Genomic DNA, 21766 nt, shown 5'->3' with positions numbered 1-21766 from the left:
GCAGCCAAGTAAGCAGCATGGTCTGCTGCAGGTAAGTCCACCCAAGCATTATGAGCCCGGCGCTTCCAGCGCTGGGACCGGGCATATTTATGAGCCTGGTGCCACTGGCGCTAGGACTGGGTCCAAAAGGTCCCAATTGGGACTGGTTGGCACTCGGAACCTGGGTTATGGATCTGCTTCCAAGGGAGTTGGGAAAACCCTGACCTTTTGGAAGCAGAGATCATGACAGTTTCTGTATGCCTCTGTTGCCGGGTGTTGTCCCCAAAGCGAGACTTGCGTCAGGCCTAGAGGGGACAGGGACAGGCGTGGCGGACCTAGAAGCGCTCACATCAAGGTCGATGACATCCAACACGGATGTCTGGTCATCATCTGTGCCCCCGTCACTTTCGGCGGGTGTGGCGGTGGGGGAAGAGGATTCCGCCCAGGACATGCCCTACGCGGCCCAATGCTTTACACGGCGCTCCTTAAGGGTCTTAGGCCGAAGGAGTCGACAGGCCGTACACCGCTTCTCGTAGTGATCCAGGGGTAGACCAGAATTACACACACTGTGCTCGTCCTTCCACGGTTATCTGACCCTACACTTAGGGCAGAACCTAAATGGTGTCCTTTCCATAGTGAAAGGTATAGACAAAGATGACCAGACCTAGAGGGCAAAGAGAGGAAAAGAGGAGAGACATAACGAAAGATATGGCCACCCCGAACCCACCCCCCCTACTGTGTAGGCCGGCCAGATGGCCCGGCCACGTGGATGGCTCAGCCGTTGGATCTTAGGCGCCGAAATCCACCACCATAGAAACTTCCCACAGTCTTCCCCGAAGTTGCTTGAATCGCTGTCGAAGTGACTTTTGGGGAAATAAACGACAAAGTCGGCATACAGATAAACAATGTCTCTTATGAAGAGCTCTGCTATAGGGCGACCAGTTATCTGGGTGGAAAAAGACACACTGAGGGACCTCGGCGCATGAGGGATTTTGGGTACACTACACGTCACGATAGGGATAGTGTTACAGACGCGCCTATGCCGACGTCCCCTTTCAGTCCCCCGAAAGACCAGATGCAATACTCTGCAGTTACCACTGGACGTCAGACCATATACACAGCATTTGATTTTAAGCAGATTAACAAGCATCAGAAATGTAGGATATATGTACTACTGACGTCACGTCTGCGGTGTATGAGTGGCATGGTCAAGATATGACTAAGTCGCCGGTGACACTGAGCAACACTAAGCCCCATGTCCATTTCTTCTGAGCAGCTAATGCTGGAGGGTATATCCGATGAGGAATCTGGAGGAAAATGTGATCTATTAAAGTCCTGTTTCCAACTATGATCTGTGAAATAGCTGAAGGAGCACTCCTTTTATCCAAGATTCAGACTGGGAGCAAGCACAAACCCAAAAATGGTAAGGATCTGCAACATTAAAAAAGCCCAGGGTTGTCCCATCATGGAGAAACACTGGTGATTCACATCCATCCAGCAACAGACGTCCGGTCTTTGGTCAATGCTGGTTTAGCACACACTTCCATCAAGGTGTATTTGGAAGCTATTTTGTGCTATACACGTATCCCCAGTATGCCCTCTCTTTGGTTTCACAGACTAGTTAAGGACTGTTTTGCTCCTTCCCTCCTGTCCGAGATACCTGCTCCAGCGTGGGAACTCAATGTAGATCTCTCAAAGCTGATGGGCCCCTCCTTTCAAGCCTCTTTACAAAGCCTCTTTGAAGTTTCTCTCCTGGAAGACTACCTTCCTAATTGCCATTACTTCTGCCAGCCAGGTAGGCGAACTACAGGCGCTCTTCTGTAAGCCTCCCTAATTGAATTCATCAGTCCAAAGTGCTCCTTCACACAACCATTCCTCCATGCCGAAGGTCCTGTCTTCGTTCTACCTTAATGAACAGTTAGTTTTTCCTGTGCTCTAGGGTTCTCCCTCATCTCGTGCTGAACGCTCCATGCATTCCCCGGTTGTGTCCCGAGCACAAGTTCTCTGTGGCTCGCACTAAAGACTTCCGCAAATCTTAATTGTTTGTTGCCTTCAGGCATTCCAGCAAGACCTCTTTCAAAGTCTTCCATTGCAAGGTGGTTATCGGTGTGTATGTAAAAAGGTTGTTGATTGGCCAATAGGCCCCTTCCAGGCAGTCCGAGAGCAAACTCAACAAGGGATGTTCCATGTTCTACAGCAATCCTGTCCGGATTTACCCTGCTGGACATTGGCATGGCGGACATGTGGAGGTCTGTCCATACTTTCACGAGGTTCTACTGCATTGATAGGGCTTCAAGGGAGGCTTGCTGGGTCAGCCAGTGTCACGATCCGTAGAGCATGTGGTCAACGCAAACAGTGTGGTTCTTCCTCCTCGATACTGCGGCGTTGGCGGATGCCAGGGTGCCTATACAGACACCGTAAACAAAGGCACCGTACTTGCGTTGTGGAGCACTCGCGTCGGGTAAAACCTCAGGTTGCCTTGGTTACCCAACGCAAGGCTCAATGTCAACATGTTGCTAGACGTCTGCTTCCCCTATAAAGTACTGTGTTCTTTAGCCGCCGGCGCTTCTGATCAAAGCAAGTGCCTCTGTGTTTTGTATATTTTCTTGTATTCTTGACGACTTCTCCCGTTACCCTGATTTTGCCTCTTGCCCTGCCTCTTTGAATTACCAATTTGTAATTCAGCTCTCTGCACATACGGTAACGACTTTTGGAGGGGGAGAACACAACCACAACAACCTGCAACAAAAGAGGTAAGTTAACACAAATATCACATTAGGAAGTTCAACTGAGTCGATCCCTAACTTAGGCAGTCCAGCCCTATGAAGTGGGGAGCCTTATGCTCAAAATTACAGCAGTGCGTTCACGCACAGTCGTGCGTAAAAGCGAAAGCGGGTCCCCTTCAGGGAGCTGTAGCAGTTCAGCAAGGGGCTTGAGGTGATGAAACAGTGTCCTATTATTCTAGGAGGGTCTACCCTTGCAGGTAGAGCGAGTTTCGGGAATAGCTAGGGAACGCAGGCTAGCCCAGCTAAGGTGAGTATCTTTTCAGGGCTTCTTGTGCGTAAAGAACAATGACTGTGCCAGGGGGCCACCGGTAAGTGATGCAAGTACTCACCGACCCTCAAAACATCCAGGCCAAACTTTGGCAGTCTAGTCCCAGTTGCTTGTAGGTTTAACCCCTGCAGTTAAATGCCGCTCGGGCTCTCGGCGGCTGCAGGACCGCACGATCATCCGTGGCTGGACAGTAGCCTGCTCTCGATGAAGAAAGGAAGATAGTTCCAGGGCAGCACGTCTGAGGGCACAGATGGGCAGGTATGCAAGGCTCCTACGACTGTCACAACAGCAGGGCAACAAAGGGACCGCAAATGCTTGCGATGTGGCACACTCTCATAAATCGCAACCGAGAGGAGCTAGGACAAGGCTAGGCAGGAGAGGGCTTAAAACCAAAAGTTAGCGATTCCCAGAGTCTTGAGTGCCAACTCGGGACGGCAGCGCTCCTAAACGATACCAGGGGTACGAGCTGGGCAGTTCGCTGGATGACCCAGGAACACTTCCAAAGAGGCTCTTTTCAAAGGTAAGCAGGAGGTGCCGAGAGTAGTTGGTCCCACTACTCTAACGGGTCAAAGTGCCCTTGCAGGCCATTTGTGATGGATACAAAAGCAGGAGTCTGACGGGACAACAGCGGGGGTCAGGGTGCCAAACCTTCCAGCACATCTCCTGCAGTTCCACAGGTCTGCTCTTTCGTTTCAGTATACTTGGCTCCTTCTGTAGTTCGGTGTGAACTTCAGTTGATCGACCTGGAATGAATGAAGAGCCCCTTCTCTTATCCAAGATTCGTTTTGTGCTCAAATCTGGAATAGCCAAGGCAAGATCTGCTCTCTTGCATTCACGCCAGGCGTGGGCCAATCACGGCCCATGGTGGTTCCAGTCATTCAGACATACCAGACATACTGGCACTAGTACAAGCCTCTTCCTGGGCACGAGCACACATGACATGCAGGAGCCAGCAACAGATGTGGTTTTCACGGGAAGCTGCATGTCCAAATAAGGAATACCCAGGTCACTCAACCTGGGGAAGGCAAAGTAACAAAATGGTCAAAGGACAGAACAAAGGGACAAAATGGCCAAAGGACAGAACAAAAGACTTTGTGGCATGGCCATTTTCGGCACTGGCCACAGTCTTGAGCCAAACATGGTAAACTTGTTTTGGATCATTAAAAAGAAGTAAAAATACTTTAAAAGTAAACTGCTGCTATCAGTTCATCCTAGGCACACTTGTACAATCACCAAAAAATCCTTAGAGCGTGGCTAGGGCCACATAACAAAAGGACCCCTATGCGCAGTACTGTAAGGTACTTGACACAGATAAAACATACAAAGAAATGGCAACATAGTCAAAGACTGAGGAAAACAGTTTCCCAGTACCGATAGCCTGAAGGAACTGCCAGTTTCTCCATTAACAGAAGAGCGAAAGCCCAGACGAATGTAGCTGAAGGCTGTGCCACAATGGGAAAAAGTCAGGTTAGGTAAGCCAAACTAAAGCAAAAAGCTTGGGGGGGCGGGGCATATATGGAGGAACAATTGTACACAAGGGAAATCTTTCCCAACAGGTGCCACCCTGCTTTTCCAGGTAAACATTGTCATGGAGTTATCGGTCTTGACCAGAACCGCTTTGCCCCTTATGAGAGGCAGAAAAGACTTGAGTGCCAGGCCCACCACAATGAGTTGAAGTAGATTGATATGCAGGAGGGCATCCGCCGTGGACCATGTGCCATGAATCGAGTTGCCCTCCAGAGTAGCCTTCCAGCTCGAGAGCGAAGAGTCTCTCGTCACCACCCATGTGGGCTTCCGGCAGGGTAAAGGGGTCTCCCACTGCCACATTGTAATCTAACAGCTACCAGTGAAGATTAGGCAGGAGGGACAGGGGGATTGGAACTGCACGCCCTTTTCCTGGTCACAACTGGCCGCTAAGTGGAGCTGGAGACGCCTCAATTTGAAGGGGGTATGTCGAACCGTGAGCAGACAGGACGACATCCGACCCAGAAGGTGTTGGAACCACCATGCTGAGGTGGTCAGAATGTGCCCTAATCACCTTGCGGAGGGAGAAGAGCCAGTCGGTTGTGGGGGAACACCCGCAGCACTGCCATGTTCCAGCACCGTCGAAGGAAAACCAGAAATTTGGCGGCAGGCGGAGTCAGCTGCGACTTTTTCTGGTATGAGGGAGAACCCCAACTAGTGAAGAAAGTTGGCCAGTCGTTGGCAAGAGCGCACCACCCCCTGGGGCGAGCTGGCCCTGACCAGCCAGTCATCCAGATAAGCGTATAAGTAATGGCCCTCCAAGCGGAGAACACCAGCCACTGCATTCATCAGCTTTGTGAAAACACGAGGGACCTAGTTCAGGCCAAAAGGCAGCACCTTGTACTGGCATTGCTATGGCATAATCGTGTACCGCAGAAACATTTGATGCGGCTGGTCGATGGGAATATGATGTTATGCATCCTTGCGGTCTAGGGAGCACATCCAGTCCCTTGCGCATAGAGATTCAGCAATGTGCGCGGGAGTAATCATCTTGAAGCGTTCGAGCAGTAAAGATAAGTTGAGAAAGGACAGGTCCAGGACTAACCCAAGGCCAGCCTGGTTGTTCTTGGATACCACAAAATCCTGAAGTTGTAACCAGGGCCCCTGTCCAAGAGGCAACAGCTCCACCGCCTGCATCTCCAGAAGAGAAAGGATCTCCCGTAAGCGGGCCTGGGACCCTATCTGAAGCAGAAGGTAGAGGCATAGGAAGAGGAAGACTGAAGCCCGTGGAGACTAAAGAAAAGATTCAAGGACTCTTGAAATAACGCTTCCAGCTGCCCTGAAAGAGACAGCCGGCCCCCTACAGGGGAGCTTTGTTCCCCAACCCTTACGTCAATGCTTTTTGGCATCCGAGGTGGGAGCGGAGATGAGGAAGAGGAAAAAAACAAGCAAAGTCCTCTGCTGTTTCCTCCTGAGGTCGCTGGGGGGCCAGTCAGGCCTCCGTGCACCGCGGTCCCAAAACCCCTTGAAGACGGTCAAAGCGCTTGGTTTGAAGTCAGTCCTGCCCTGTGAATTCACAAAGAACTTCTGCCCTGGTTTAGTCAGGATGGCTAGGGACTTGGCGGTCTGCGTAGAGGTCTTTGTCAACTCGTCATCTGTGGTCGAATGAAGAAGATTTGACCCCCTCAAAAGGAAGATCCAGGATCCTCTCTTGCACATCAGAGTTGAATTTAGTGGATGCATCCATGCCGTCCGACTCATCTCGACCCCAGGCACAGCACTCTGCTGCCTATGTCAATGTGGGAGACCAAAGACTCCGATGAGGTCCTGCACAACTGCTTGGCACCACGCCGGCCTTGAAGGAGGCTTTTGTCTCCAGAGGGAGGTCGGGCAGAAACTCCCAGATCTCCCGCCACAGCTTCTGGTTCGCTGCGGCCAGGAGGGTGTCGGCCTGCCGCAAATGCAGCCCAGAGTTAAGGTAGCATCGCCAGCCAAAAGACTCAAGAGCCTTGTCCTCTTTGGACAGACAAATGAGGCAGCCCCTGCAGAGGACGACAAAGACAATGGTTTAGTAAACAAAGAGGCTGCTGCCACCACTGAAGAGTGTGGCTGGGGTGGGAGGCCAGGTGGTCTGGCTCACCATAAAAAAATCCTCAAATGGCTGTCCAATTGCTTGTTTATCTGGGCGTTGGCACTGGGCTTCTCCAAGACCTTTCTCTCCACCTGCAGGACATCCTTTTGAAGGGGAATGCACAATCGGCTCGTGGTGCGCTTGGCCAAAACCTCTAGTAGCACCCCCAGCTTCTGGGGGGCCTCCGCGGGCTGAGGAACCTCCAAGAACTCTGCAAGGCCCTCAAGACGGTCATGAAACACCTTTACTGAGGCCCAACGCCAGTCCTCCTGGGTGTCCTCTTGGCCATTGTAACCCCTTCCACCGAAGAATGGGGTAGGTTTTGCATGAATTTCTTCACAGTGACTGAGGCCACGGGACTTTGCTCAGGCATTTGCTAGTGTAGATCGAAATCTGCTGTGGGCAAAACTAGCTCAATGGGAATGCCCATTGGACATTCTTCCCCCCCGTCCCCCCATCATGACCTTGTATACAGATACCTCAATCCAAGTAAAGCTAATCTCAGAGGGACTTCCCTCTAAAAGAAATTGCCATTATGAAAGAACTCTAGCTTTTTTTACTTCTGACATGAAGGAAGCATTGTGCGAGGAAAGATCCTTGAACCATTAGGCCTCATGTTATATGCTGCTGATCTGATTTTACTAGATCAGACCGAGATTGGACTGCAAAGCAAACTAAATTCATTATGCAAGTACATGCAGTCCAATGGTCTCAAGATAAATGCCTCAAAATCGGCCATTCTGGTTTTCCAGAACATAAGGGGCGGAGGGGGTGGAGAGGGGTTGGAGTTGAAAGAAAAATAAACTTTAAGTGGCACCTCCAAATGAAGAAATCTGCCAGGTAACCAATGTAAGATACTTGGGCATCAACATCAATCCGGGTCTCTGCGATGCCCAAAGAATGACTGACCTGAAATCGAAAGTGAAATATTTGACAACGCAGGGCAGGGTCATCCACAGAAAATTTGGTAAATTCTCCCCGACAAATACTTAATTTTATAAGCAGAATGTTTTCCCTATATTAACGTATGGTGCAGAGGCTTCACTGTGCATGCCCTGGGAAATCTGGACGAAACTGGAAGGTATCTTTTGGAAGGAAATCTTACATCTCCCTCACTGCATCCCAATCTGCGTTATAAGACATGAGCTAGGCCTCCAATCCTTGTATGCAGTGGTAGTGTCGAATTCCTTAGCACTGTACCGGAAGCTAATGATGGGAAATTCTACGGCCCAGTTTGATATTCTAAAAAGAAATGAAGGCAAAAAGGTGGACTCGCTGTTGTACTTGTGGTCAAAAAGATGTTCTGATATCCTTCTAAATGCAGAGATATCGATAGATCTTCTAAAAGCAAATCCTGAAGCCGGAATAAAAGAAATAAATTTGGATGAGAGATTGGATCCTAACTGAATCAAGAACACTAACATTTGGCCTATATCCCTGCATAGTTACAGAAACCAAAGCCTTAAATAAGGTACCAAACTATTTGAACAAATTTCCTAGCCCAGTACACCGAAATCTATTTCTGATATTTAGACTCAACCTGTTCCACACTAAAGAAGTTCTTAATGTTCGCAAGCAGCTGGGGGGAGATGACCTAGCATGCAGTCTGTGCAGTGGGCCGAGAGAAACACTGAAGCATGTGACTCTTCTCTGCCCCTTTGTCAGAGACCTGATAACGAAACACTTAGGTTCCTTTGTTGGCGTGTTTCAGACAAGAAACTTCGTTGACTGGTGGATAGAATTATGTCAGGGGAACAATCCTCGGTTGATATTTGCCCTAACAAAATTGTTGGAGGAAACTTTCAAATTTCCCTCATGGACCCAAAACAAAAATGGCCCTGAAGATGAAGATGCCTTTTGGAGGATAGTAGTTAAAAGAACTATGTATAGGAAACCTAATGACAGTGAAGGCTCTGTGAACACCTTATTAGTTATCCAAAAAATTCCGACTCTGGCGATAAAGCTTAGATGTTCAAAGTTCTTGTGGAACTCTGCGTTCTTCTACTTGCAGTAAAGAATATTTCGTGTTTTATCAATATTAATGTTTAAAATCTGCAATTTTCTATTCGCTTCTTTTTTCCTATTTTTTTTCTTCCCTCTTTTCCTTCTCTTTTTTTTCCTTTTTCAATTTTTTATTTATTTCTATTGTATTTATTTGTATGGAGATATGGCAAAGGTTTGAAATAAACCAAGTGGCGAAATAAAAAATAATAATTGTCCCCCCCCCCCTCCTTTTTTCCAGACAGAGGAGAGTCCGGGTCCAGGTAGACCAGAGCCGGAGGGATCCCACCCCGTGAGCTGGATTCGAAGACAGCTGTGGTTGCATTGGCGGCTGCGGGCTCTGGAGCACCGGCAGGGCCTGGACCGGAGGAGAAGTAACAGGCAGCAGCACCCGAGGAGGGACCAGAGGTGGAGGCCTAGGAAGCACGACCTGCGGGATCACCTCCTAGACAACACCCTTAAGGAATCCAGACATCTCCCGGGAGCGCATGAGGAGGAAGTGCTCGAAGAATCGATCCTTACAAGCCGCCGGGTCGCAAGGTGCACGGCCCTCAGCTGCGCCAGGCCTCCTCTCCTGATTGAAGCGTCTAGGAGCCTGGGCCATGCAGCCGTAAGGCTGCGAGGGGTAGATGTAACCCTGCAGAGATCAACCGCCTGCATTTTAAAGTCTGCTGGTACTTCCCGACGGAAGGGAACTGGAACCTTCTTGCATGGCCCACTCCATGGGCGAAGGACCGGGAAGACCTGAACCTGAAATGGCTGCCAGCCTAGCAGCCTCTGTGGCGTGCTTGTCTGCCATCTTTGGTCCTTGCGCCATGCCCTGAGAAAGGCATAAAGGCTCCCATGCCGGCTCAGACATGGGAGGTCACTCCTTGGCCCTAGAACCTGAAACAGAAGCATCCAACTAAGATATGACTCTGGTAGGCTCAGCCCGCTGGCTGGTAGTCAAACCACCCTGCATAACCACCTCAGAGGAGGCTCCAGTAGGCTGGGAGCCCTCCGCTGCAGTGCTGGTAGTCGTGTCGGATCATGCCACGGACTGACTTGGAGGCAAAACACGACAATCCCTTGCCCACTGGGGCCAAAGAGGACAAACAACTTTATTGCCCATCCGTGGACCAACCGGAAGAGCCCTGGGGACCTCGGCTTGGGAGCCGGTAGCCTTGCCAGCCTCGGGTCTGCCAGAGCCAGACTGCAAGGTAGTCTTGCTCATGGAAACCCCAGGGAAGGAGGCTTTGTGCAGAGGAGCCATACTAAACAAAGGACATACCTTGTCTTGACGTGATGTCCTGGAGACAGAGAAATTACTTTACTGTAATGTTCTTTCGATGGATTCTTCTTCTGCAGATTCCTCATCATGATAGATATTTATCATCCAGCTCTGCTGTTCGGAAACTTTGACAAGGAGTAGTGGACCTCGATTAAGCCAATCAGTCTTGCATGGCTCTCGAATGTCTGCTCCAGATGTGACGTCAGACATCATATATACCACGTCACTATGCCCCATGCCTCAGTCCCTTCAAATTGTTGCCCTTGCGAATAAACGCTGCAGAAGAAAAACCACAGGAGGAGGCTAACCAGCCGTTAAAACATGAACAAGGGTGAACTCACACCAATAGGTGAATTTTCTTTTTTCAAGACAGAAGCGGTCATCCCAGAGCCATTACCAGATGGCTTCTTGTTTGGACAGAAGCGACAACCTACAGAACTTTCTGAGCAGGGATGGATGGGATGGTTGATGGGGAATCTGCGAGAGAAGAATCTATAGAAAGAACATTACGGTGAGGTAATTTCTCCTTCAATGGATTGCTTTTCTCCCGCAGATTCGTCATCATGAAAGACTCTCCAAGCAGTTAGGATAACGGAGGAGGGCAGAAAGATTTAAACCAGTAGATTCTGTGGGACCGCCCTACCAAACCTAGCATCAGTTTCCCTGTGCGACATCCAGGGCATAGTGCTTGGTGAAGGTTTGCAAAGATGACCAAGTGGCTGTCCTGGCATATATCCCTAACAGCCACCTCTCTCTGGAGGGCTGTAGAGGCTGAATCCCCTCTGGTCGAGGAGGCCCCGATGCCCACTGGAAGATCCTTTACTGCCGTCTGGTAACAATTGGATATGCACAAAATAATCCACAGAGACTAGGTTTGTTTAGTGATGGCCAGGCCTTTTCTAGACAAGGAATGTGCCACAAATAACTGGTCTGATATCCTAAACTCAGACGTGGGAGCGACAAAAGCTGAACGCTCTCTTGGGATCATGACGGTGGAATAGCTCTTCCTCCTTCGAAGGATGCCGAGGAGGGTAGAAGACCGGTAAATCAATAGACTGGGACAGATGGAATTCTGAAACCTACTTAGAAAGGAATCCGGGTCTGACTATAAAAGAAACTTTCTTACGAAAGAACTTCAGAAACGAAGGTTTGCAGCACAAGGCCTGCAGTTCGCTAACACCCCTGGCAGATGGGATCACGACCAAAAAGGCTGTCTTAAGGGACAACAGCAGCAAAGACCATGAATGCATAGGCTCAAACGGAGCCGCCATCAAAAAGGTCAAAACCAGATTAAGATCCCAATCTGGGACAACAAAGGCGGTTGGCGGAAACTTGTTGAGAATGCCTTTCAGGAATGGGGCCATGACCGGAATGGTGAAAAAGGAACCTTGGCCTGGGGATCTCTTGAACACAGACAGGGCCACCAAATACCCTTTGACTGTGGCAACTGGAAGGCCAGTGACAGCAGAAACTCCATCACTGCAGTGGTGGGGCAAGAGATGGGGTCAATCTGGAGTTCCCTACACCACGCCTCAAATCTTCTCCACCTGCATGCGTACAGTGATGTAGTAGAAGCTCCGCGTCCAGCCGAAAATACCACAAGTACCTCCTCTGAGAGGTCCCAGTCATTATACCTCATCCTCTCAAGAGCCACGCATGTAGGTTGAGGGAATCCGGAGTCAAGTAGAGCACTCAACCCTCCGACTGGGTTTGGAGATCCGGACGGTGAGGCGGACAGATGGTCAGATCTAGGAGATCGGAGTACCATGTTCTCCTCGCCCAATCTGTGGCGATCAGGATCATGGTCGCTTGACAGCTCTTCAACCTCCTGAGAACCCAAGGAATGACTAAAATTGGGAAGGGGTGGAGGTTTGGGAGGGAGGAGCATAGACAATACAGGAGGCCATGAGACCCAAAAGACAGAGGAAGGAAGCCGCTGGAAGAGTGGCATGGTTCTGAAACAATGGCACCATCTGTGCAATGTTGCTGATTCTCTTGGGGAGGAAACGCCTTCCCTAAACGGGTGTTTAGGACTGCTCCGATTAACTGGAGCCGCTCGACTGGTGTTAGATGGAACTTCAAGTTGATGGAGAAGCCCAGCCTGTGCAGTAGAAGGTTGCCATGAGGTTGCTGAAGACCCTTAGCACGGAGGTCAACCCAAAGGGAAGCACTTTGAACCGATAGTGCTTGTCGCCAATGAGGTACCTCAGTAACTTCCTGTGCTTTTGTTGTTGGGAAATAAGCATCCTGTAGGTCTATCGATACAGCCGGTCCTGGTGTTCGAGAGTATGGAGAATCTCTCTCAACGTCACCATCCTGAATGTGTCCTTCCTCAGGAACTTGCTCAAGGCCCTCAAGTCCAGAATGGGACAGAAACCTCCTCCCTTCTTGGACACCAGTAAGTAAAGGGAATACCGATCCCTCTCTGATTCCAGGAGGTACCTCTTCCATGCCACTCTTCGATAACAGGGCTCTCAGTTCTTCCTGGAGTTCCTATCCTGGTTGGATTGGGAGAGATGGAGGTCTGACTGGAGGCCTATTCAGGAAAAGCAGACAATAACCCCACCGAATACACTGCAGGGCCCAGGTGTTGGAAGTTATTTCCTGCCACTGGGGCCAATGCACTGCCAACCGTCCACCAACCGGTACATCGTGGGAGGGGAAAATCAAAGCGGCTTAGAGCACGCAGGCGACCCTGCCGCTGCTTGTTGGCCTCTAGAGGCCCCTCTGGCCATTCTGGAACGCGAGAGCGCCTCTGCCCTTGCCTTGTTTGCGGGAGCTGTGCCTTCCGGCCATAGGGCACATAACGTCTGTAGCCCCTGCACCTGGTGGCGAAGCTGAAGGCAGGTTTGGCGGCTGCACCACTAAGACCAAAGATTTAGCAGCCAATTTTGACTCCTTGAATTTCTCCAAGAATTTGTCCGCTTTCTGCCAGAGAAGCATGTCCCCTTCAAAAGGCATGTCCAGGAACCTGTTTTATGCTTGGCATCTCATCACAACTGCTGCCAACACAGTCTGCTACGTCCAGGCCAGTTTGTAATGACTGCTTGGGTACCTCGTTCCCATCCTCCACCAGATGTAAAAAAAAACATCATGCATGGCACCCTCAGGGACGCATTCAGCAGCACTTTCAAATTTCTTCCATTAGCCAAATGAGTATTCTGCAAAACCACACGCCACATTAGTGGCTTTGAGCGGCATGCTAAGTTAACACCTTCCTGTCCAAAGTGTACACATTTTCCCCCCTCTCTGTCCGTAGGCAGGTTAGAGGTGGATGTCGCGGGACTGGTGGAAACAGTGGCAGCCTGTATAACCAACCCTTCCGGGGAAGGGTGTGTGGCGTGGAAAGTAGTATCTCCTCTTGCCGGCCTATACTTCCCTGTGAAATTGGCATTCACAGGGGGAATAGTACAAGGGTGCTGCCATAAGGAGGCCAAGTTGTCTGCAATGGCTGGGTTGAAAGGCATATTGTGAACTGTGGGACTCTCGTCCAGGATGTCGGTAAGGTCATACCCTTGAAGAGGGCTGTCCCTGTACCCACTAGTGTGAAGTTCAGGAAGCTGCTTCAGAGGGTAGTTGACATCCTGAGGTTGAAGGCGTCCACTACCGCTCTTCAAGGATATGACCTTACCGAGATTCTGGACGAGAGTCCCACAGTTCACAATATGCCTTTCAACCCAGCCATTGCAGCACCCTTGTACTATTCCCCCTGTGAAAGCCAATTTCACAGGGAAGTATAGGCCGGCAAGAGGATATACTACTGTTTTTGCTGTAACTCCAGGTCTGGAGAAGTGTCCAGACCACTGGCATTGTATAAACCCTGAGCCAAAGTCAATATATCAGCCTGGTCGTCGAAATAATCTACGTCACCGGCTCCTGTGTAAGCGGGGTCGACTGGGTCCTCAGGGTCATTGTGTTCCTCTATTCCGAAAATGGAATGCATGGAATCGAAGAAATCCGATCGCGACAGCGCCACAAATGAACCTTTGCCAACTGTCGGCAACGAAGGCTTGAGGATTGGTTTCGAAGACGAAGCTTTCGACGCCGAAGGGATGCCCGGTAACTGATGGGCATCATGGGCCTCTGCCTCACGCAGACGTATTCCTGACGGGAGCAACACCCGTAGATGCTTTCGACACCAACAATGTCGACGCAGTGGCTGGCTTGGGGTCCGGAGCAAAGAGCGTCGATTTAGCTGCCGAAAACTTGGTGGTCAGGGCCCGAGATGCACCTACAGCCGATTGAGTCAAACATAAAGACCTTTAAACTCTCCCACTCTTCCCGAGTGGTCTGCCTCGGCAAGGGCGTACCTAATTCCGACGACGAGCTGGACTTGTGTCGATGGTGGTGGTGCTGCTTCTTCTGCAAAGAAGATTAGGAATGGCTACTGGAATGGGGCCGTTTCTTGGCCTTCTTACCATGCAATTCTTTCCCCTTGTTGGGGGTGGGCTCCTCAGTCTCTGCCTCAGAGGACCGGAAGAGTGACTGTGCCGGAGACTTGGCGACAGGTTGGCCCAAAGCCAGTTTACCGGCCCTCTCATGCAGGGATTTTGGCTGCATCATTGCGCACAGGCCTCCGTGTCGTGACTAGCACCCAGACACCATAGACTAGAGGTCTTCAAACTGTGGGGTGCGCCCCCAAAGGGGGCATGAAATGTAAATAAAACACAAAACAAAAAAAACACAATTTTCTTTTATTTTTGGAGGAAGTGGGCAGGGGCGGCTCACATGGTCGCACTGGAGCATAAAACTGTCTCAGGCACAAATGAAAAAGTAGCCCGCAATTTCAAATAGATATTCATTCTTTTAGTCACAGACTGTTAGAATAGCACACAAGGGGGCGTTTTTGTTAAAATGTAAGCAAATTGTGACATTTAAAGAATATTTATTCCACAATGGTCAAAACTACTAGCTCCATAAATCAAACTGACCCGATTGGCCAAAAAAGTGGCACATTTTGACTGGCCCACACTAGCATTTTTGGTACGGGCATGGCCCTATAGGCCAGTCCGAGCCTGGCGGCTCATCCATAATGGGCGAGGGGGCATCCACCCAGTGGCCCCCTACCCATTATGGAGGAGCAGAGGAGCCAGCCCAGTGAAACGCCAAGCACTCCCTCAGCTGCTTTTTCCAGCTGAGGAAGTGCTCCTGGACAGGCCGAACTGTCAAAGGGAAACCCTGTTTCAGCACCCACGTGCAGGCCCCTGCAGAAGGTACGTTTATGTTCATTTATTTTTTTAATTTAAATATGCGTATGGATGATAGTATGCTTGTGTAATGAGTGAGTGTATGGTGATGGGTGCTCGTGTGAATGAGGGATTGCTGTGTGAATGTGTGTTTGTTTTGGTCCATTGAGCTGATTTTGGCGGTTAGAGGGGGGGGTCGGAGGGGAGGGTTGTACAAGAAAGGCATTTGATAAATGCCTTGGTTGCACAATCCCTCTACCCACCTGCCAAAATTGGCTCTCCTCCTGAGGCGCTGTGGAGCCGAGGAGAGGGTTGGTATTTTTTTTTTTTTTACTGGACATCGATGATAGATGTCCATTAAAAAAATATCATGTCTGCCTGCTGGGCGCCCCAGCACCAATTGCAGTCTGGCTTTTTACTTATTTTTTTTTTTTAATGTATGCTCTAAAATGCAAAGTTTTAACCCATTATTTAAAAAAACTTCACGTTGAGAAAACCCCCCCGAACCTACCTTTGGTTCGGGCTACCCCGCTGCGCTCGGTCGCTATGGCAGATCTAGTGGAAATATTTATGCCCCTCCACTTACAAAATTCGCCAGGCACTGCTGGACCTGGGACTGTGCTGGGAAACGGGTGGGGGGAGCCCTGGGATAGTGGTGGGAGCAGAGTTTGGAGAGCCCAGGGTCTGGGCTATGAGTGGGATGAGGGAGTCCAGAGACTGATGGGAGCAGGTGAGGGAGCTCAGGTACTACACTGGGAGTAGGGTGCGGTGACGGCGATCAATAGTTCATAGCCATTTGGACTTACTGTCCATTTTGGCCTTTTTTGGGGGGCCTGGCGTGCCCAAATTTTTTCTGAGGGGGCTCGGGGGGGGAGGGTCCAGGCCTAAAAAGTTTGAAGACCACTGCCATCGACTTAAGTCATGGGGGGGGGGGGGTCGGTCAGACATTTCGGCCTCCCAATCGCAGCATCGCTTGAAGCCCGAAACCCTGTGCGACGACATCGCGTCAAGGTTTTTGAGTAAAAAGCAAAGTACAAGAACAACTTAGAGTAAACGAGAGCCGTGTTCCTGTTGCAGCGTGCAAGCGCATGGAAAAAAAAGAACTGAGGCATGGGGCTTAGTGACGGGGTATACATACCACGCCTGACATCACATCCGGAGCCGATGAGCGAGAGCCAGACAAGACGGATCGACAGCCGAGAGGCGGTCCACTACGCCCCCTGTCAAAAAGTTTCTGAACAGCAGCACTAGATGATGGATATCTACCATGATGAGGAATCTGCGAGAGAAAAGCAATTCACTGAAAAAATCTTTAAGATGACCTGTAGGAGAAGCGTGGAAGATCTCCCTCCAGCGAGAAAGATGATTCAATGCCCGGTGTAAGAGTGATGCAAGCCGCGCACGCGTCCCAGCGGTGGTCGGACCATAGGCACTCAAGACAGAGTGCATGGGGGTTCAAAGGCAGGAACGAGCGATCGCAGGATGCACATATTTTGAAGTCTCCTGCAGCTAACATGCGTAGGGGGAGGCAAAGCACTGAAGGGAGGTGAAGAAAATGTTAAAACAAAGAACGGGGAGCACATGCAAGTTGAAAAAGCCTCTGTGCCAAGATGCGCAGTTCGACACCGACTGGCCAGAAAAAGGGACTGAGGTGAGGCAGCAGGGTCTCTGAGGTGTCCCCGTGCACTATATTAAATTTAAATGGGAAGCTACATTTTTCACTGCCAAAGGTTCTGGTACCCTCCCCATGCTGGAGGGACGCCTACGAGGATGCAGGAAAAAGGACAGGATATACGAGTAGGAGCAAGTACTTGCAAAGCAAGTAAATATACAGTTTAAATTAAATGTACAGAAAATCATCCTTTCTAGTGGTTTAAAACAACATTTTACCTCCAGAGTTTGTCCTTGGTTGAATGATTTCTGGCTGATTATTAGTTAGCAGTTCTGGCCTGTAATAGAAGAAAAATTACTTAAATAGTGAAAGACAATGCACAAGCCACAAATTACATTGTGCACATCATTTCACCATTAGAAAATGCCTCATCTTCAGCAATCTGATAATCTTGAAAATACAAAGCAGCTTCCTGTGAAAAAACAGTTTAACTAGGTCACGACAGTTTCTATTCTCCCTGTGTTTAGGGGTTGTGAAAACTGACCCACAGCTTTTCAACAGGGTTTCCCACAAGCTTTCCATACTCTAGTCTATTGATAATATGGTTGAGCAGCAACACTTTAGGCAAGTAGCAGGGTAATTTACGATACAGCAACACACAAATCTGGGAATGTCAAAAAAAGATCAAAAATAGTACAATATCTTCTGAGAAGATAAGTAAAATGTTAAGCAGGTTACAGGAAAGTAAATTCATGAAGTAGTGCATTTCAGTATTTAAAAAGTCGGGAACCTACCAGTAAGGATCACAGGCAATGGTCATTTTCATCTGGATAATTCAGGTGTCCAAATTCATAAATCAGTGCCCCAGGGATGTCTAGAATCTGTAGCGAGTCAACCAGGAGTAAGTCTTAAATAGGAATGAATGGTAAAACCCGAAAGGTGTTTGATTGCCAGAGTGATACAGTCCTCAAGTAGCAGTACCCAGTTTGTGAGGGGAAATGTTTTATAGAGTACCTTTGCAAGAGGCACCATACTTTTTCCTCCTCCCCACCTCCCCCAACACAGTTTCCTGGATGATTGCAGAATCACAGTCTTATTCTGGATGGGACAATGATGTGCCACTGAGGAACCTTTAGCCTATCATGGTAAAGTTGTTGCAAAGCCACCCTACTTTGTTTAACTCACTTCATACAGACAGCTGTGCATTTTCCTGGCTGGTGGTGGTTCATACCTTCAAAGTGATGTTCAATATGCTGAATCCACAAGATGCCCAAGGCTAGTAAGTGCTTCTGTTATAAAGTCCAATGTGCGTTTGCCATCTAAACATTGCCCTCTTTTGTGAGAACTAAACAATGAAGCCATATATAGTAATGGGCCCTGCCTGCATCCGAGCGAGAGGAAAGGAGAACCCTGGACGAAATCTTGGCGGCTACTTGATTGTCAGATTCCCTGAGGGTAATCCTTATCTTCAATGTTTGTTTCCGCAGGAAGTTGTCTGGTAACATGAATGTGGCAACCCCAAGTGTCTGCATGGCCAGCAAAGGCTTGAATGGATGCCTTAACCTATATGGAAGAGGTGTTTACACTTAAACCCAAATGCTCCAGAATACGAGATGCCTTGCAGATTTCAAAATGGCCATCGTGTTCACCGTGCACGCTAAGAGGTTTCCCTGATTCCATGGTTTCTCCTCAAATTGGCTGCACACTCCTATTTTTCCCCAATCGGATTCACCGGCAGGCGGAAGACGGCCTTGCACCCAAGGGGCCTCATCACAAGGGCCCGTCTGTGCCTGTCCGGGCCACCTGAGGCGCGGAGCCTGGCACGCTGCCACAGTGAGCCTCTACTGACCCGGTCGGCCCTTGCTTTATAAACTTGGACGTCAAAACCTTTTGATCCATACCGCCAGTGCTCTCAGCGAGCTCCAGAGGTTCCCCCATCATCACGGTAAGTGTGCCCTGCCAAGTTATACACTCTTGTGAGCGGCTGCACCACATCTAAAGTCTCAAACTTTTAACATTGCTGTTATAACCATCTACTGCCTGTATAACATGTGCCCTCGCGAAACTGCCACCACCTAACAGATGCACAGCTTTGCCAATTGTTCATTACAATAGATTACTTTAAGTATCATACAAACGAGACATCATCACTACTGTATATATCCTCATCACGAACTAGCCGTAGACGGGGGACTTGCCCATGATTATGATCACCATTGTTCCTACTCATATGTGATTATACTAGAGTTAATGCAAAGTAAATTTGTTATCACTTATTCAATGATCTTGCAAATACTTTAATGCGCCTCCTGTAGTAAAGATTTAGTAACTGGTAATTTGCCTTCCTCAAGCAGCAATTCAGTTAATAGTAACATCTCCTGCCTCGCCGTCAACTTCGCATTCAAATGGCTCTCATTAGTCAATGACGTGGTAAATACTAATATCTTCTGCATTGCCTATTTTGCAAATATTTAAATGTGATCTCCCTGTCAACGACCTAGCAATACTTAAGCCTTTTTGCCTACATCTGAAGCCTAATCTGGCCAGGTCACTTATCCACTCGAGTTTGCCAATGCACGCCTTAGTTGGCCTTGCAACCTCAATCTAGTTTACATGAGCTACACCTACCTTGTCAATACAAGGACGCATCTTACCCCTATATCCAGTCTTACCTAACTGCTTTATTGGATACCATTAGCCTTAGCCTACCGCAAGAGCAATGCTGCAAAGCGCAAGACCTTTACCTGCGCTTGAAATAGTTATCAAGCCATATTCCTTGCCCAAGCCACCGTAGATCCACTCCTCCCCATACACAGCCATCACCAAGTCATGCACCTGCACAGCTCCACAATCAAGTGTACGCTGCTCGCATTGAGTTCATGCATCCTGCTCACAATGATGCCACACGCCTTGGTTGCCACTTGTACAGTCCTCCCTGAGAGACTTAACATACAGAAGGCTGCCAATGACCCATCACCCATGCCCAACAAACATTATCTCTCTAACCATGTCTTCTACATTACCACCTTCTGATACCGTAACTCCCACCAAATTCCTGCTAGCTCTTCAGCCAGAGACAACTAAACTAAATATCACACTAGGGTCAACAATGAGTAACTCTTGCTCGCTTATTCCTCTCCAATGGTTCCAGCGGTACGCCGCCGGCCCACACCGAACCTACCATGTCCTGCAAACAGGAATACTAGGCTACGCTCTAGACTAAATTATGACAAACAGCAGAACAAAACTAGAAACATGGCCACGCCCACTGGAAGAAAAAAATAATTTTATAACCATACTGACAACAGTAACCCAACCACCTCAGCTAACTCCTAGCCACATTCCGGCACCTCTCCACTCAACAAGGGAGCGCTCATAAATGCAAGTGCCTGCCAGCACAAGCACCCGACATTGCCGACCTCAGTTTCAAACGATCTTGACTTCTTACAATTTTGGAGACATGGCTCCATGCTGCCGCAGGCTAAGCACTCTTTAGCCATACCAGATAGCTATACTATCCTCAGATTAGACAGAGAAACCTCTAGAGGAGGCAGTGTCGCCTTCATTGCTAAAACCCAGCTCGGCCTGAGGGTACTACCGAAACAAACATTCACATCTGGCGAACTCCTGTCCATCAAACTACCACTCACAGCTTAAAAAGCTGTTACAATCCACCTCATGTACAGACCCCTGGTCCAATATCGTCTTTCGAGGAAGATATTACCCAACTCCTTACTGCGAACACCAAACCTAGCTCCCAAATCTTGCTACTAGGAGACTTCAACCTAGGACTCCACAACATGAATGACGACAATGTCAATGCCTTAGCTAGCACTACCTCAGAACTAGGCTTCTCTCACTGCATCACTAAGCCTACGCATAGCAAAGGGAGAACCTTGGACTGGATTGCTGACCTTAACTGCAACACTAAGATTCTGTCTAATTCACCTAGAGCCTGGTCCGACCACCATATCATATCCTTCAACTTGCAGGATAGCACCCAACCTAACCCTTGTAACTCACTTGCACCGCCAGCACTCACAAGAAATAACTATCACAGAGAAACTACTGCCACTATTGTACCCTATACCAAGCACCCCAACCACATCAGCATGGACCCCTCCGCCTTCGTGGACCTTTACAACCTCACTTTAAACCAAGCCATAGATAAAGTCGCACCATTAAAAATGTGAAAAGCCAAGCCTCGTGCTTACCTAAACACCTGGTTCACCACATACCTCAAATCCTTGTGCAATGAAAAGTGCAGAAGCAACTTGGAAAAAGTACTTGTCAGCCCTGAACAAAGAAAAATTTGCAAAAGCCTCTAATAATGATAAAACTGCCATTCTCCAAACAAAAATCGATACCTATAATGACAGAATTAACAAAAGTAATTCTGGAACGAAAGAGCTCTTCATCATCCTTGGAGAATTAGAATCCCCCATACCACCACCAGAAAACTGCACCAAAGATGCAATTTGGTGCACTAACATACAAAAAGCGCTACTTGACAAAATATCCCTTCAAGCGAAAATGTAATCCAAAAACCTTAGCCTCACATCCGACACTCAACCACGAGTCACAGGACTCCTCCGTTAAACCCTGCAACTTATTCAAATTCTCTTCTGTCACCACCAGTGAAGGCGAGGGAATTATATCCAGCCTCAAACCATCAAGATGCCAAGGGGACATCTGCCCTGCCACCACCAGAAAGGAAACAGCTGAGGTTCTTGCACCCTTCATTTGAAACTAGCACGGGCCCTAATAACCTGAAAGATGCTTGGGTCTTAACGCTTTTTAAAAAAACTAGCTTGGATAGAAACATTCTAACCAATTATAGACCCATAACGACAGTTCCTTTCCTCTTGAAAATCCTCTTGAAAATCTTAGATAGGGCCACCTACCTATAAATCCAGAAACATCTTGAATCTAACAATCTCTTCTGAGACAATTGGGCTTCAGACCCGGACACGGTACTGAATCAGCCTTGTTCAACCTAAAAGATAAGTTAGCTATCCTCCTACTACTAGACCATTCGGCTGCCTTTGATTTAGTTAATCAAAGTCCTC

The 21766-nt window shown here is 48.8% G+C and overlaps 1 protein-coding gene across 1 annotated transcript in view; it reads right to left on the bottom strand.

The window, feature by feature from the left end:
• GTF2I (general transcription factor IIi) overlaps positions 1–21766 on the bottom strand; it is a 2618156-nt gene that overhangs the window by 1576170 nt on the left and 1020220 nt on the right. The window contains exon 17 of the mRNA XM_069614749.1: positions 16976–17034. Within this exon, the coding sequence (XP_069470850.1) occupies positions 16976–17034 (59 nt within the window). The remainder of the gene's footprint in view (positions 1–16975; positions 17035–21766) is intronic.

Source organism: Ambystoma mexicanum, chromosome 9, assembly GCF_040938575.1.
Source record: "Ambystoma mexicanum isolate Mex_15411 chromosome 9, UKY_AmexF1_1, whole genome shotgun sequence".
NCBI classification, from domain to species: Eukaryota; Metazoa; Chordata; class Amphibia; order Caudata; family Ambystomatidae; genus Ambystoma; species Ambystoma mexicanum.
The sequence above is the reverse complement of the archived record's forward strand: the minus strand, read 5'-3'. Positions and strand labels throughout refer to the sequence as shown.